The sequence below is a fragment of the Lissotriton vulgaris genome, chromosome 7, assembly GCF_964263255.1.
Source record: "Lissotriton vulgaris chromosome 7, aLisVul1.2, whole genome shotgun sequence".
Classification (NCBI taxonomy): Eukaryota; Metazoa; Chordata; class Amphibia; order Caudata; family Salamandridae; genus Lissotriton; species Lissotriton vulgaris.
The window spans coordinates 1117234702-1117252037 of NC_141695.1; the positions used below are offsets into that span (position 1 = coordinate 1117234702).

The following is a 17336-nucleotide window of genomic DNA, read 5'->3' on the forward strand; positions in this document are numbered from 1 at the left end:
TTCAAGCTAAACATGAGTGTGTGAGTCTCATACGGCACACAATATCTGGAAGGGCTCATTAAACAATGCTGAATGTGGTTTAGATGAAATATTGATGGAAGCCATAAAACCTGAGGTATGGCGACCAGCATCTCATTAGTCCTCTACCAGCAGCTGAGCTGTGTGCCTGACACACAGAGCAACCACAGCTAAGGACCTCCATGCCTTCTACAAAAATATTTATGTAATCAACACCTGAACCACATACTACCCTTACTTTGCAAAATCATTCGCTAAAGACCCCCCATACATTTCATTGATCTTTACTAACCTCAATGCATGACTAGAGTTCTTCAGATAATTGGCCTTCATTCTGCATGGTTCCACTGCACTTTCAAACCATGAATTCATGCAAAAACATCAATTCTAAGTGAAGCCGCTCAAAAAGCCCAACTGCCAACCTCTCCCCCAATGATAGTCCCTCATATTCCTCTCTTCCCTTCTCCCATGCTCATTCTTCATCTGATCAACATGTTTACATGCACATAGAGAGGTCACTCTTTAGTTTGTCACACAGAAATCCCTCCGTCACTCTAAGCAGATTTAGATATCCCCAACTATTAAGGGTGTCCTTCAGTCACAAGAGTAAATTTGATGATGCAAAATGTCTACCACACAGACGAGGAGTAGCAGCTTCTTCACCAGGACTCATGCCCAGAGCCCTATGACTTATTGCGTCTTGTCTTTTGATGTATCCCTCAGCTTGTCTAGTTTTTCTTTCATGGCCCACTCACTCACAAAGTATTAAGGCACCATTTATTGGATCTGTGTAACCTCAAGTTCCAAAAGTTGAAAGTTTATAACCCTGGCAAAGTTGTCTCAGCCGAGGTAGATAAAATGATTTCCAAGCCTGTTGGCTTAAAAAATAATGTGTAAATAGATATATAAAGGTCATATACATCCCACTGAATTTGGAAAACTACACAATGACAAGATTGTGTCTACTTTTCTTTTTTTCATCATAAACACACAGGTTTCCCTAGACCATCCACTCCTACCCATTTAGACATGCTACCATGAGTGAGAATGCTGCCATCGCTCTTTCCTTCACATGAATGTCTTATGATACCCTTAACTATTGCCAAGTTAGAGCCATCTCTTTCCCATATGTTGCAAAGGTACAGCCCAAACGTGAGTTATATTTCTACAAGAGGGAACAAAATGCTTAAAGACGAGCACCTTTCAAAGGCTCCATCGAGGAACATGCTGGATGGACACGCTGCCATTTTAGAAATGTAATTGGATGGCTTTGTCTGTCACACTGATCAATTCTGCTCTTACAAAACTAAACGTAAGACAATGGACAATTTTTACGAGATGCCACAGGACAGGAATCCTTATCCAATTGGATTTCGTTTTTCCCTTCTAATTCCACCTGCCAGTTTCTGGAACTCTGAAATCAGATCAACAAATTCGCCATCGGTGTGTTTCCGTTGTTTGGATTCCAAGATCTGCAACTTTGCTGTTCCTGAGTTTTTATGCAAAGAGATCCCCCTGGAGTAAGCAAGCCAGACACTGACAATGTAATCATTTATTGTAAACATCTTCTGATGTTTTTTTGAGTACTTCTCCCATTTTTCCCTGTGTGTGTTTAATATGTTTATATTCAATCCCGCTCTTTGATGGAGTTACATTAAAATCACCCCCCTGCACAGCAGGGATACACTGGATGGTTCCTTGGTAACTTTGGTTCCATATCCAAGGTGTGCTCCTTGACCTTCTGTTATGCTGTGTTTTGTTCAAACCTTTATCTTCTTCAATGAAAGCACATAGTTTGGCAGCGTTCTCTTTGTCACTATAAATCGACGAATGCGATTTTAATAAACTGCAGCATATTGAGTAGTCTTAGTCAGGAAGCGTCAAGTAGCAAATCCGGCGGAATGGCTTTCAATTGCGTGGCGGGAGGCAGTAGTCCTGGCTACAGAGTTTTTAACAGGTGTAAACAAGGTTCTCATCTAGCAGGTTTGGAAGCATTTGCCTTTTTAAGGAGTTATCCGCACAGCCTGGAACGCTAAAAAACAGAAAACAGAAAGTCAAGTCATAAAACAGGCAACACATTCATTCCATAAGAGGGAACTCCATTTAGATTAGGTTTCTCTGAAGTGCACATAGACATGTGAGATGCATTGTCTCTTTATTGTAAGCAAACTAAGACCCTGGGCCTGAAAGTCGTGATGCTTCTTGATTCTGCCATCTTTTTTTTTTTTTAGCATTTCCTGTTGAATGCTTCAGGGTCTGACCATTAGTATGTGCAATTCCCTTTTTTCTCCCTTAGGGGCGCTGAAACTCTCTTTGGAGATAATGAAGGGGCTCCTGAAACATGATATAAACAACAGCAGAGTCAAAGCACTTCCTAGTTCCCAGATTACCTATTAGTAAACCTCATCACTCGCTTCTTGGTAATCTTCTTTACTTACTTGCCCTCTCCCCTACCCCCAAGAATCCTTGCCTTTTGTTCCATTACTTTCCCCAATGTTGCTTAGTTTGGAGTGGGAATAGTTAATCTACATCCCCAGAGTGCAACATTTTCCACAATAATGCTTAGTTTGAAGTGAGAATTGTAAATATGACTCATCCAGAGTCCAATGCATTCCCCAATTTTGATTTGTTTGGAGTTGGAATAGTTAATCTATCTCCTCAGAATCCACAACTTTCCCCCGATATTGATTAGTTTGGAGTGTGAATAGTATGTCTCACCCATCCAATTCCAACAATTTTCAGAATGTTGCTTAATTCAGAATGGTGAGGGTAAACCTAACCCCCACCCACCACACCCCCCACCCATAGTCCAACACTTTCTCAAATGTTGCTTAGTCTGGAGTGGCAATGGAAAATTTGGTCCCTTCCAGAGTCCAGCACTTCAACCAATGTTGCTCACTTTGGAGTTGGAATAGCAACTCTACATGTCCCAAAGACCAATCTTTTACTTTATTTGGAGCAGGCTTAGTACATTTTAACCACCCATAGTTCAGCGCCTTCCCATGTGCAGCATAATTTGGAGCAGGGGTTTTTAAATCAGCCCTTTACCAACCCACAGCATCCATCACTTTCCCCAATGATGCTTAGTAGGTATTAGTAAACCTGATTAACCCCAGAATCCAATGCGTTCTCCAGTTTTGCTTAATTTACAGTGGGAATGGTAAATCTGACCTCTCAAAAGCCCAACACTTTTCAATTTTGTTTAGTTGGAGAGAGACCAGTAAATAAGGTACTACATCCCCAAATATATGTTACTTTTTCAATTCAAATACTTTATTGCGGTCATTAGACCAAACAAGTGCAAGTGAATAAAAATGATGATACATACAAGCATCCTCCAGTGCCTAAACTCAAGGCCCCAGGATTCTATATTACTATTGCAGACTACTATCCCACACCCCAATAAATAAGCAATATACATAACAACACATACATGGTGCCATATTAATAAGATATACAGTTGATATAGAGAGATAGAGCTGATATGTTTCAGGTTGGTAAAACCCTAAAACAGCACTCTACAAATTCTCATATAAAAATTACATTAAAAAATGGAGCAGGGGGGGGCGTGGCTACCGGCCGATCAAGATGGCCGCTTAGCCTGTGAGCTCCGGGGACCCAGCCGCCCTTTTCAATAAATCCGCACACTTATCCTGATAAATTTGCTGCTCCGAAGATGGCCTCTAGGATCGGAGGACCAGCAGTATCGCCTGATGTGACTTTCGTGTAAATCAGAGGTTTAAATCGACCCGAGAGACTTGCTGACGAACTGCGGCCTACCTGGAAAACTGAGCCCGGGGGCTAAAGTTGAGATCCGGCTGACGCCTAAGAACCGGAAGTTTGAAGACGGCACTCCCTATCCGCCGGCACGAGTGGGCGGAAGTTCCCTCAGCGAGGATAAGTGCTCGCCTGGCGACTTAACATCCATAACTGCTGAGCGGGGTTCTGCGGTTCCAGCTACTGGCCGCGACAGAATTGCAACTGGAGGCTGCGGGGAGTGCGGGACCCTCCCTGTTCGGCTACCACCGTGAGAAAAGCGGCCTACGCCCCAGGGGCAACCCTATCCCCCTCCACCTTCGTTCCCCGGCACAGACTCCATTATGGCCCAGCGCATACTCAGATAAACGTTTGCATCGTGGGCCCGGCCCCACGTTCTTCAAGACTCCGGAGTGCTACAGCGCCTGAATCCGGGGTGTGGTACGCCATAAAATGTTACTGCCGCCTTTCTCGCGACCCGACAATTTCTTTGGCGCCCCCACGGCCCCATTCTTTCATAATACTGTACGCAATGGACATAAGTCACCGTGGCTGGCAGTGGACCACGACATACCGCCACACAGGCGAAACTGGATAAATTCGCTTATGAGAAAGGATCATCTCCCGGCCACTCCCAAACTAAGCCTGCAGACAACGAAGGGACAAAAAGGACGTATCTTTGCTGCGTGCTGATCTCCGTAAAAATGGTGGACAGGGTCGAAGAAGTGGAAATAGTAGCCAAGTCTCTGGTGGTGGACACTTCTGAATTGCAGACCTCGGTCGCCCAGCTTGAAAAGGAGAATAAGCCGCTGGCTGAAAAGCTCGACTAGCAAGAAGGGCGGGCGAGGCGAAATAATGTTAGGATTATTGGTATTCCGGAATCGGAAGGTGCAAGAGCTATGGACCTGTATGTTGAGGAGCTCATTACCACCAAACTACAACCTAAGGGACTATCGAACTTTTTCTCGGTGGAACGTGCACACAGGGTGCCCGGTGGCAAACCTAGACTGGGTGCTCCCCCGAGACCGGTACTTGCTAGGTTATTTAACTTTAAGGACCGAGACGCCATCTTACAAGCAGCAAGAAATGCCTCTCCCTCCGGGTCTTAAACTCTATGGTCTCGTTCTTCCCGGACTACACTGCGACTGTTTCCAGGAAAAGACGAAGTTTTTTGGAGGTCAAGAAATTACTTAGGGCACAGGAGTTGCCCTATTCAATGCTCTTTCCTGCAAGACTTCGTGTGGTGGCGGACGAGAAGACTTGGTTTTTCGATACCCCTGAGGCTGCACATGACTGGCTGGAAGGATGGCGCACTGTGGACAGATCAGACCGTAGACCGAAACCACACCGACACCGGGACGCTGAAGGTGCAGCCGGGGGCTCTAACTCCGGAGACCCCGATCTTCACCAATCTTCGCACCATGATGAGGAATGAGCTCTGTTTCCATATCGCTGCTCCTTTATTACGGCAATGATCCGGTGCAAATTCGGGCCTCTGCTGCCTGACACTCTGACCTGGGTCAAGACTAGGGGCATTAAAGGGCTGGTACCTGGCTGAACTCTTCCCCCGACAAGCAAGTATTGGGGTATTGGGAGGGATAGAGCGCTCTGCTGAGTTGGGGTGGCGGGCAGTTGAAAGTTCGTCTAGCAGGGAGGCAGGGAGGGTGGGTGGGACACAGGGTGGAAGGGTGTTTTTGGGTTGTTTTTCATTGTTCCTTTTTCTTTTTGTAAGATGATGAAGACAACATGTTTCTCGAAAGTAGATGCATTACGGGACTTATCCCCCATTGATATGCGCGATGTTGCACACACTGACAGATGGCTGCACAAGTAGCGGATACACCTGAGACTCGTATAACCCACCAGTCGGCCTTAACAGTCCTAACTTGGAATGTTCGGGGATTGGGAGACAGGGTGAAGCGTGGACTAGTGCTGCAATACCTAAAGCGCTGTAACCCGGCCATAGTCTTACTGCAAGAAACTCATCTGTTAGGCTTGGTCTCAAAGGCAATGGATAGATGGGGATACAAGTTCATTGCACATGCAGACTTCTCATCGGGTTCAAGGGGGACAAGGATACTAATAAGGAAGAACTTTCAGATGGTGGTGCAACAGACACGTATAGATAATCAGGGACGTTTTGCGGCTGCAACAGTGCAGTGGGAGGGCCAGCTTTTTAATTTTGTGTCCGTATATATCCCGCCAGGCCTACATGCTACAACACACACTGCCCTCACGGCCTTGTCCTGATTCTGCCGACCGCAACATTGGTGATAGGGGGCGACTTCAATGATATTGCAGATCAGGAGCTCGATAGACACCCACATACGACAGCGGTGCGGGGAGCCGGACGACTCCTCGGACTACTTGACGCCTTGGGACTCACAGACTGTTGGAGACACAAACACCCTTACGATAGACAGTACTCTTATTATTCGCCTACACACGACTGTCTCTCCCGGATAGATTACATCTTGGTGTCTGGAGATGGGCTGCAGGGCATTTAGGAAGTAGATATCCGTCCCAGGGGAATATCAGATCACTCTCCACTGCGACTTACGGACACGAACCACTGCACCCATAGAAGCCGCGTTTTCCCTATCCACGCGAGCTATCTGCAGGTCACCCCTATCATGAAGGTTTTAAATAATACCACTAAACAATATTTCCAGGAGAATTCTGGATCGGTAGACTCACACACCACCCTGTGGGAGGCTTACAAAACGGTCCTACGCGGACAGGCCATATCCTCCGTTGCTGACCACAAGCGAAAGCAGCGGCAGGAACTTAACACTTTAGAGGAGGCACTTCAAACTGCAATTCGGGAACAGGAGACTCACCCATCCCTCGGAGCTGCCCAGGCTGTCCGGCTACGGCGCACCGAGTGGATGGCATTCCAGAAAGAAATGGTGCAGAATACAATTCAGGCCACTCGTCATAGGGTTTACGAGCTGGGGGACAAGGCCGGAAAGATGCTGGCATGGCTGGACAAGAAAGAGAAAGCGGGTAGAGTCATTGCACAGCTGTTGTCACCATCTGGTCATGCGACCTCGGATCCTGGGGCCATAGTAGACCTACTTGCAGACCACTTTGAAACACTGTACACCCCCCAGGCGCAGTATTTGATTGAGGAGGCATATAATTATATCAAAGACCTGACCATTCCCGGCCTCTCCCCAGAAGCATTGCTTCTACTTGAGGCAGATATCACAGTGGAAGAAAAAGCAAGAGGCAACCTATGCATTGGCGTTGGGTAAGGCACTGGGCCCCAACGGGTTCCCAGTGGAGCTGTACAAGAAAACGGTTCAAATCACGGCCCCCCATCTCATCAAAATGTTTACCGATAGTCTGGAAGCGGGAGAACTCCCTAGAGATCAGCGACTCGCCACAATCATTCCGATACATAAACCTGGGAAGGCGGCGGAGGCTTGCGTCTCTTACCGCCCTATCTCTTTAATAAATGCAGAGAGACCAGGCAGGGTTGCCCGCTCTCCCCCCTACTGTTTACTCTGGTCCTTGAACCGTTAGCGATCTGGATCCAATGGGAACCATCCATTAAGGGTATACGGTGGTCACCGACGTGGGAAGATCGTATATCTCTCTACGCGGACAACATCCTCCTCTATCTCACCTCTCCCAAAAAATCATTTCTTGAGCTCCTTAATGTCTGCGAAAAATTTGGGAGAGTGTCCGGATATAGGATTAACTGGAGTAAATCGGTCCTCTTCGTTCTTGCAGGCCACCCGCCGTTGCTCCCGGCGAGCTGCCCCTTGAGCTATACTGATGCGGCGTTTAAATATTTGGGTATTTACGCTTCGTCAGACCCGGACGAATTCTACACCCTAAATTTGAAACCCCCACTGGACCGATTTAAGCGGGACGTAAAGGTATGTCGCTCCCTCCCTCAGCTCTCCTGGGCAAAGCTGCGCTGTTCTAAATGATGACGCTTCCCTGCTTCCTGTACATTCTGGAAAATACGCCGTTCCCGGTCCTGCCATCCTACTTCACAGCGGTCTCATCTGCGGTCTCGGCTTTGCTGTGGGACGGTAAGCCGGCACGGATCGCACAATGCAAACTGGTGAAAGATTGGTATGATGGAGGCATAGCACTCCCTAATATCGAACTGTACTACTGGGCGGCCCACCTCAAACAAATCAACTATTGGTTACATGCCCCACAGACTGAACCCCCTTTTTTGGCAGACAGGAAATGCTTGGAGCCCAGAGGTCTGTTGCGAAACCTCTATAGCCGTAGTGTTCAGACCGACCTAGTGGGACCGACACGACACACGATTCAACTCTGGTACAAGGCACACAGACACCTTCAGTGCGCTAATACAATCACGCAAATGACACCAATGTGGGATTCATACAGACTAGGTTTCCTTCGCAACAGTACGGGGTTTCAGGCTTGGAACAACATAGGAATATCGGTTGTGGGAGACCTTTGGAAAAAGCGCACGGTAGTGGACTTTGCGTTTCTACAAACCAAATATGAGATGGCACAGTCTGAACACTTCAGGTACATACAAATCCGCCATGCACTGCAGACAGCCGTCCCGGCAGAGACAGTCTTACAGGAATCCACTCCTCTTGAGGACCGGTTACTGACAGAACACATGCCCCGCAAAGCAACTTCTTTCACGTATCGAAAGCTGGTCAACAATCTCCCGGACAGGGAGAGGAGCCTAGCTCGACATCGAGATAGTCGCACAGTAGCTCGGCTCCGCCGGCCTCCCTGCCCAAACTAATCTATCCTGCCGCCCATCCTGCCCAGAAAAGACAATATTTTGCAGACAAAGGTCTGCTGACACTTACCTCCCATCCTGGTGGCTCCGGAGATCAGTGGGCCCGCAGCGGTGTCCTCCTGGGAAGTGCGGCCTCTGTGGAGTGGAGACCGGGGCCTTGCCTTTAGCGAGTAGCCGGCGGAGACGAGTCGGCGGCGGCCTCAGGTGGAGGACGGATGCCGGCTGGAGGAGGTCGTTGTGCTAAAAAGCCAGAGGCAACTGAAAGCTCCTGGGTCTACCTTCCGGTGGTCCAGAGGTGAGGTGCGGCAAGTTGTGTGTGGGGGAAGCCATGCTGGTGGCTCCCCCCCTTGCTGCCTCGCTCGGCCATCCTGACTTCCATCGCTCGGTGGTGGAGAGTGGCTCCGGCGGAGTGTTGGCGCCGGAGGGTCCCTCTTCTTTGGTGGCCCTCATCTTTGCTCCGTGGCTGCTACGTGGACGATTGAGGGAGATCCCGCGGGGGCCCCGCTTGTGGGCCCCCCCAGGAGTCGGCCACGAAAAGACTGCGTAGTAATCACAAAATGGCGGCTGGTGCTGTAAGCTGTGGGATGCCCTGGGATGCTGATACTGTACCTCTGTGCCGTGATGGGACCTGCACCGGGGAGTGTGAACCCACGAATGGCGACGTCCTGCGGGCACTAAGGATTTGGCAGGCGACCCTGATCCGGGATTTTTGTGTGCATATCCACGTGGAGATCGCCATTGCTTCCGAGCCGTCCCCCAGGGATGCGGATGGTTCTGAGGTGGCTACTTTTTGTTTCCCTTACTTTGGCAGGGGCGGCGATGGCTTGGATCGCATGCGGGAAGAACTGCTGGCGATCAGTGCAACTGATTTACATGACTGCTGGGAACAGCTTGTGCATTGCCTTCGGCGGTGGAGATCCAGTGGGTTGCTTCCATTGACCATCCAGCGGTGGCTCCATGACCTCTTCTCATTGCTTTGTTTTGTGCTTGCTACCTTTCCATACATCGCGGCGATAGCTAAGAAAGGACTGGGGTGAACCCGTGGGTTTTTTCACCCGGAGGACTGCTGCTCGATGCATGGATTTATGGACTGCCACAAATTGGGATGCCTTGTCTGACCCTTAATATGTATGATTACTTGAAATCATTCCCGTTTCGTTTTGGGCTACACTAGAATGTTTGTGTGGGCAGGGGGTGGGGGCCGTGCGCCTTGTTACATGGTATCCTCTCCCCTTGACTTTCCTTTTTTCCTTTTTATCTGTTTTCTTCTTCTTTCCCTGCATTATCTCATTCTATATTTCGGGTTTACGATTAGGGCGACAGGCACGCTGCTGGGAGGGGTAGGCCATAGCCTTCTGCAGGGGTGCAGAGTGGGGCGGGTGGATGGGGGTCTATTAGATAGTTCTTTGTTTCTATGGCTCTTATCTGTCCTTTTCTTGGGTCTCCATTGCTGTGCATGATCCCTGCAGGATGAGTGCCCGGGGGGGGGGGAGGTTTAGGTATTCCCATATGGTATTGTACTTTCGGTGGGGTTTTTTCGCTTCTCCTGACTTAGCCTCCCCGCCCCTAAGAATGTTTACTGTCTGGATTGTGGATCGCCATTATCGCCGTGGGGCGGGTACAGTAACGTGGATTCCCCCTTTCCTTTCCCTTTTTTCTAATATTTTCGTTTTCTTTTACTCTCCGGGTTGGGTTGTATGGTGATTGCACCTTTTTCCGTCTCATTGATGATTTGATTATCATGAGAGTGATGTTTTGCTTGTCATTGGGCACATGAGGTTGCGGGTGGACACTGACTGAAAAAGAATAGCAAGGGTATCGATGGCTTGACCGCTTTGGACTATTCTGATAACTGACTTACGTACTCCCTATTATAATGATGTTGATTCTGTTCCCCGTCATGTGTACCAAGACGCTTCTTATACAACCGATCCTCTACTTTATATATATAAAATTAACCTTCAGTGATCCTTTATCGGGGGGTTACGCTCCGTTAGCATTATAGACTTGCATCAGTGGGTAGTATTGCGTGACCATTCCGTACTTTTTATTGCTATTGGTGTCTTCCAGTTTGTTCCGTGGCCGGCCTCCGGGTTGTAGGCCCGTATTTGTATGTCACCATTTGCACGAATAAAGGTTTTCAAAAATTAAAAAAAAAAAAAACAATCTCCCGGACAGGTTAGTTAAGTTGCGGTTGAGTTGGTCGAGGGATGTGGGTGACTTTGATGATTCAGAGTGGCAGGAGGCAATCTCCTCGCCGCGGGAAACAGCGATCCCCTCCAGGCTTAAACTGGTGCAGTTGAAAATATTGCACCGCACGTATTACACCAGAACAGTCCTGCATATGATAGGGAGGGCCTCTCACGAGTACTGTCTCCTTGGGTGCGGGGAGAGGGGAACATTCTATCACACCATTTGGGATTGTGGCCGAGTGGCTATGTTCTGGGCTGCTGTGATGCGTACCATCTCCCAAACCACGACTGTTTCCCTGCTACCGGATCCCCGGCATTGCCTGTTAAATGTGTGGGACGCAACGGATTTGACTCTTCGACAGCAGGACTGGGCCATGCTGGGGATGATGGTTGCAAAACGAAACATTGCTAGACTATGGGGCGCTGAAGAGTCGCCTACGCTGAGGGATTGGTGTAGAGATATGGACGTAGCGATGGTTGCCGAGAAGGCGGTGTTTGTTCATCGGGGGTGCCCCAGGAAATGGGGGCAGATCTGGGGGGCATGGAACAAGTTCAGAGGGGATATCTGTGAACCGCCCCAGATTGACTCGGACGAGGACCGCTCAGACTGAGAGTCCCAGTCCCACGATTGAGTACTGTATGGTGGGTTTCCAGTCCATTCCGAACTTGGCCATTACTTTGCAGAAGATATACCGACGGGGACTTAACTGTAACTGCACTACGTATATTCAAAATATTGCATACATGGTTGTTTATGTCGTCTTCTGTGTTTGATGCGATGTTAACATGTTTATTTAAAAAAAAAAAAAGACCCATGCAGATTTATAATCCTACTGTGAATTGTGTACCTGCATTGTTATAGAACGCCGCCGTGCCCCTGGGATGTCGGCACTTGGGCTGTGTTATCCTGATATTACAGAGTGCATATGAATAAGTTGCGGCCGGCCCAAGGGGTTGTAGGCCAGAAGCTGTGTATAAGGTTAAAGGTACAATAAAGGTCTTTGAAAAAAAAAATGGAGCAAGCCTGATTAAAAAAGAAAGAAAGAAAATGTTGTCAGCTTAGTCTTGTACATTGGTTTTTAGAAGCGACTTGCGCACACACCACATAGAGAGTAGTAAGCGTGACACCGCAAATACAATTGGGGATAGAGTGTTGCATTTCAACAACCTAAATGCCTCTACATAGTATTTGGTCCCCAGATTTCTACATATTTGGGTCAGCCAACGTTGTCTTGATTTTCCGTTACAAGGGCAGAAAAAGAATACATGCAGCTCTGACTCCTCTGCATTCTTACAGCCCGGACAACCTAGAGGGAGTGTACATGCCCATTTGTTGGCGAAAACCTGCAGTGGGAGAACCTCGTGTCTAAATTGAATATACAGTTCCAGTGCCGGTTGTATCTCATTCAGGGCAGACTCTAGGATGTACTGGTCTTTAATTGTCAAATACCCAACTATGAATGATCCTGTTGCTGGGGACCCCTGTAAACAGGTGAGTGTGCCCTCCCTGTAACTCCAGACCATTCCTTTCTAGAAATTGTGGCACAGGCTTTCTTAGGGGTGTGCCATAGACTTGCTCTGCCCAACTCCAGAAGGTAGTTCTTGACATACACTAGCCACGGTAGTTTCCTAGCACCCTGCAGGCCCATGAACTCCTCTAACTCGTCCCTATACACAGCCAGTTTCGGGGTTACCCATAAGCAATGCCAATAAACCAGGGGTCTATAAGCAAATTCGTCAACAATTGGCCTAACCCCCAAGTCCAAACGAAGCGGTGTAAGGAGGGAACTGATGGTGAGACCAAATGACTGCCTGGTAAAAGTGTTCTCGGACTTGGTGATATTTCTCAGAGAAATATACATTTTTCAAACTGAAAATGTATTTAAAATATATTTCTTTCTTTTTATAAATATAGGAATTTTATACTTTTAATAGTATACAAATATTTGTGAGTACATATACTTTTGCTTGTATTTTTACTTATTTATTTTTTGAAAGACACCTTTTCTTAATTGAGCTTTTTTTATTCAAATTAGTTTTTAATGTAAAAAAAACGTGAAGCGCTTTTAAAATAATTTTATTTTAAAATATATATGTAATAGTTAATTACAAGATAAACATAAATAATACTTAAATGAGCATAAAAAGTTGTGGAATTTTGTCAAATTTAAATTACAAGTAATCAAATACATATAATATGTTTTAAATATATTATTGCTATTTGGTGTAATGGTTTTTCAGTACGTTAGGTACATTTTAATGTTAATTCTCAAACTATTTTTGTATTGTATATTTTCGTTTGAGATATTTTTAACGTTGGATTTTATTGTCTTATGTTTTGCATTCAATATTTTTGTTATTTTAATTTAAAGTATTGGGTTGATGATATTTTGGCAACCTCAAACTGACATCCATATTATTGCAAGTTGGTATTATTGATGTCAATATTCAGAAGCATAATCGTCCCCATGGATTACTGTTTACTGGAAGAACTCCACATGGATGCCGGGATTACAGTTTGTAATATAGGTGCACTTTCTTTTAGGAAATAGTTTAGAGAAGATAATACTGTGACCTTGTGTACAGATTTTTAGATATTTACCCTTCAAAGTAAAATTCTACGCAACTGAACACTGCAATCTCTGAAGAGTCAGGGCATATTCACAAGCCCTGTTCAGTGATGTTGTGGTGGCGATAGGGGCCTCGCCTTATTCACAAGGCAGCATTAAGCCCCCTTTTAGGCTGTGTTGAGCATGAAAGGGGCGTGCAGTGGGTGTTGTGGTGGGCATTCCACCGCAACACCCATTGATATTTACGCTGCCCCTATTCACAAGGGCAGCATAAACAGGAGCTAATGCCAAACTTAAGACCAGGGAAACCCTGGTCTTAAGTTTACGATACGAGGAGAAATGCTTTATTTTTCCTCGTATTTGCATTTTCCATGTGTGCAGCCTTGTGCAATACACATGGAAAATGCAAAATGCTGTGGTTTGTTTATGTACAGTAAGGTGCACCTTGCTTTACATTAACGAACATGGCTGCTATGCATTTTCCCCCCCTGTGCTGAAGAACCAAAATACCCATTGTTCATGATGAGCTGGGCTCGTCATGAGTGTACGAGGAGGCTACACCATGACGAGCCCAGCTCGTCATGAGTGTGGAAGGGGTTAAATGCAGTTTTGTATCTTACATGTGTGCTGCATGAAGCAGTACACATGTAAGTTAAAAACTGCAATTGTAGGTTTGTTTATGTGCAGGAAGGGACACCTTTCTGTACATAAACAAACGTCCTTGCTTGCAGACACCCTTGCACTCTGGTGTAAGGGTGCCTGCATTGGCGCTAACTTGTGAAACTTAGCGCCATCGCAGGGGTGAAAGCAAGGATGTACCATGTCCTTGTGAATATGGTGCAGCCTTGCTTTTCCGAAGTGGTGGGGAGAGGCGTTAAGCCAAAAAGGCTAACGCCTCTCTCCGCCACTTCCTTGTGAATATCGGCCTCAGTCTTTTAATATTTCCTGACCTCATTATCAAAGGTTTCTTTCAGATTACAATTTGCATTAATATCTCTCCAAAAATGAAATCAGCTGAATTAGTTTCCAGAAAACCAGAATGATTTAAACACCCAGCGTTAAGCAAATAACTGCAATTTAAAAAGAGATAAAGAAAAATTATCTAAGGAACTTTTAATAAAGAAGCCTCATCTTTCATAAATTAAACGTTAAGGAGTGAAAACCTTGAATTTTGGAAACTAGAATGTTATAACAGACATGTAAGAGTCAAATCAGTTCACACCCTTTTGATTAGAAAATGTCAGCTTTCACCGCAATGTCAATATTTTTTGCTAAATAGAATATCACAAACCGATCTATAGTTTCCAGAGTAACTAATTTTTACTGTTATAAATGTTTGTTAAATTCGATAAATAGTGAAAGGCAAAGCCTAATTGTTTTGGGGAATTATATTCTAAGGTGATCATCTTGTGATGAGCATAACCATCATTCTGTGAAATAAATACTCATACCAATATACAATCAGTCCTCGTGCATTACCTGAAATCCCCACATCATTTAGTTTATTTGCAATGCTATTCTTGATATTAAACGTTCATGTTATATTGCATGTGCAGGTTAAACCATGTGTTGTATGGTTGCGCCTCTTGACACTACACATCCTCCGCAGTCAGTTCAGTTCAGTTCAGTAAATCTTTATTCGATGGTTAAAAAACATCATAAAAGCACATATATACAATTAAAATTACAATTAAATACAATATCTGAACTCCATCTAAAAATCGCCGATACAGATAAAAGGTCCAATTTCCCCGATCGGATTGCTTTCCTTTACCCTGTGACCACCAGGTAAGAATTCGTACCCAGATCTTCCTTTCCTGGAGTTTGAGTCTTTCTATCCATCATTTGCCATTGACCATATTGATAAACATTGAAGGACAGATAAGACGGATAAACAGTTTCAATAGGGAAAGGAAACAAGCAAGGTGTTGCTTACCTTCTTAAAAGGCAACGTGACATCAAGGCCAAAGAATAAAGGCAAGGGAGAAGAACAAGAAGAGGAAGAGAAACTGCAGGAAAAAGAAAAGAAAAGGAGAGGTGAGAATGCACAAGTTTTTGTTTTCAAAAATAAAAAATAGTGCATATGCTTCGAGCCCAGCTGCAAAGTGGGCAGCAGACTCAACTGTGGGCCTGCTCATCAGTCGTACCTGCCTACCAAACACCATCTTCGTTGCCAGCTCTGCTTCAGGGAATTTTTTAGTTCTACTAATTCTGCCTCCGCAACAACTATCAATAGTTTGACTTTCTACTTACCGGACTAATTACGGTCTTTTTAATAGACATAAACCAAGCACAGTTGCAGCCGGTGCAGGTAAGCACGGTGGGGCGGTGGGGCGGTGGAGCAGGGCAGGGGTAAGTTGACAGATGGCGAAATAGGTTTTATTTATTTAATTTGACCTATTCTGTTGTCTGTCGACTAAGCCCCCCCCGCCCAGCCTCACCGCGCTTACCTGCGCCGGTCGCCGCTGAAGAAATAACAGGGTGTAGGAAGGTGGAGTTGGAGAGGCTCAAAATGCTGGAAGACGACACTCCTTTGAGGAAGGTCGGTTCATGTTAAAGGTAAGAGCATCTGCAAGATGATGAGGTTAAGCATGGGCGAATTTTGCGAATCTCGCGTTCGCGAATTTTGCGGATTTGCGAACTCGCAATCCGCAAAATCCGCGAATTCTCGCGAATTTGCGGATTTTTTTTTGTGTTTGCGCGGGTTTCTGCCAGTTCGCGAGGGTTTTGTACAATGTCGCAAATTGCGAACTTACCTGTCGGGTCGCAAGTTTTGCGAACTTGTTGTTTCTACGTGTCCAGCCTGTTTGGGACACTCTTCTTCATCACTGCCACTCTCTGTCACCACTGCCACTCTCTGACTACTCATGCCACCCTCTGGCCCACCCATGCCACCCTCTGTTTCATCACAGCACCCTCTGGTTGTCCAGTCAGTGTACATTATTGTGGCAACGCAAGCACACCTTCCCTGCCTCAAGTGACCTGAATTAATTTGGGGCTGATTAATGTGTCACAGAATATTTTTTTAGCTGGCACCTGCTTCCTTAGTGCTTCCTGATTAGTGATCTTTTGCACTTGCTAAGTGCTTTCATTGTTGCAAAATTAGTTACAACACCTGCCCTGCCCCAACTGACAATAATGAATTAGGGGCTGATTAATGGATTTGAACTTCCAGCCTGGCTCCTGCTTGTCTCCCTTAGCTGTAATTCAGGACCTTTGTGGCATATGTGTAACTATTCTGAGGTTCAGAGCAGGGTCACATAATAGTTGCAACTGGCAACTGAACTCTGGAGGGGCCCCTCAGGAAGCACTACAGGAAATGGCTACTAATGATGAGCCTGAACTTTTTAACCTGGTAAGTAGTTTCAGTTTTGCTAAGATCGTATTTCTGCAATTTTGCACTTATTCGCGGGGCGCGAAGTTGTACTGGGAAGCCGCGAACTCACGCGAACAGTGCGAGCAAAATCCGCTCGCGGATTTGCGGATTTTGCGGGAGATTCGCGAATCTCGCGGATTGCGAATTTACCAAAAATCCGCAAAATCCGCGAGCGAAACGGATTTTCCGCCCATGCTTAGATGAGGTACCATTAGCCGTAACCAATGCCATTCAGCAAAAGCCACCTATTCCCGCCAGCCAGCTTTCTTTTTCAGGGAAGATGCCTTCCCAGCTTCCTTTTCCATGTTTGCAGAAACGTCTGCTAGCATGTGTGTTGTTCTTGTTACCCCATGTACCTCACAGGGTCTTCTCTGTTGGCTGTGTCACTCCCTCCTCTGAGATTGATTTAACCACGTTCCATAGTTGGGCCTGATGTATTCACCTAGTGCCAGCATTGTCCAAGGCTACCTTACCAACCAATATTGGTTGCATTCTCCTTCCCCCTTTTGGCGTGACAGTGGGACACTTACCAATGGCTGCATTGGACATTAACTTCAACCCTGCTGTACAGAAGAAGGGTAGGACATGTCTAATCAATTAGGACAACACAAGGACGACTTTGTGCATGGTTCTAGCAACAGTCGAAACACACGAAGATAATATCTCAGCATTTAAAG

General features: G+C 46.2%; 1 protein-coding gene across 1 annotated transcript in view; it reads right to left on the reverse strand.

Moving 5' to 3' along the window:
* Positions 1-785: 785 nt before the first annotated feature.
* Positions 786-17336, reverse strand: part of LOC147703008 (janus kinase and microtubule-interacting protein 2-like) — a 179037-nt gene continuing 162486 nt past the window's right edge. The window contains exons 20-21 of the mRNA XM_086931569.1: positions 15220-15292; positions 786-2050 (exon numbers count right to left, since the gene is read on the reverse strand). Of these exons, the coding sequence (XP_086787695.1) occupies positions 15242-15292 (51 nt within the window). The 3' untranslated portion in view covers positions 786-2050; positions 15220-15241. The remainder of the gene's footprint in view (positions 2051-15219; positions 15293-17336) is intronic.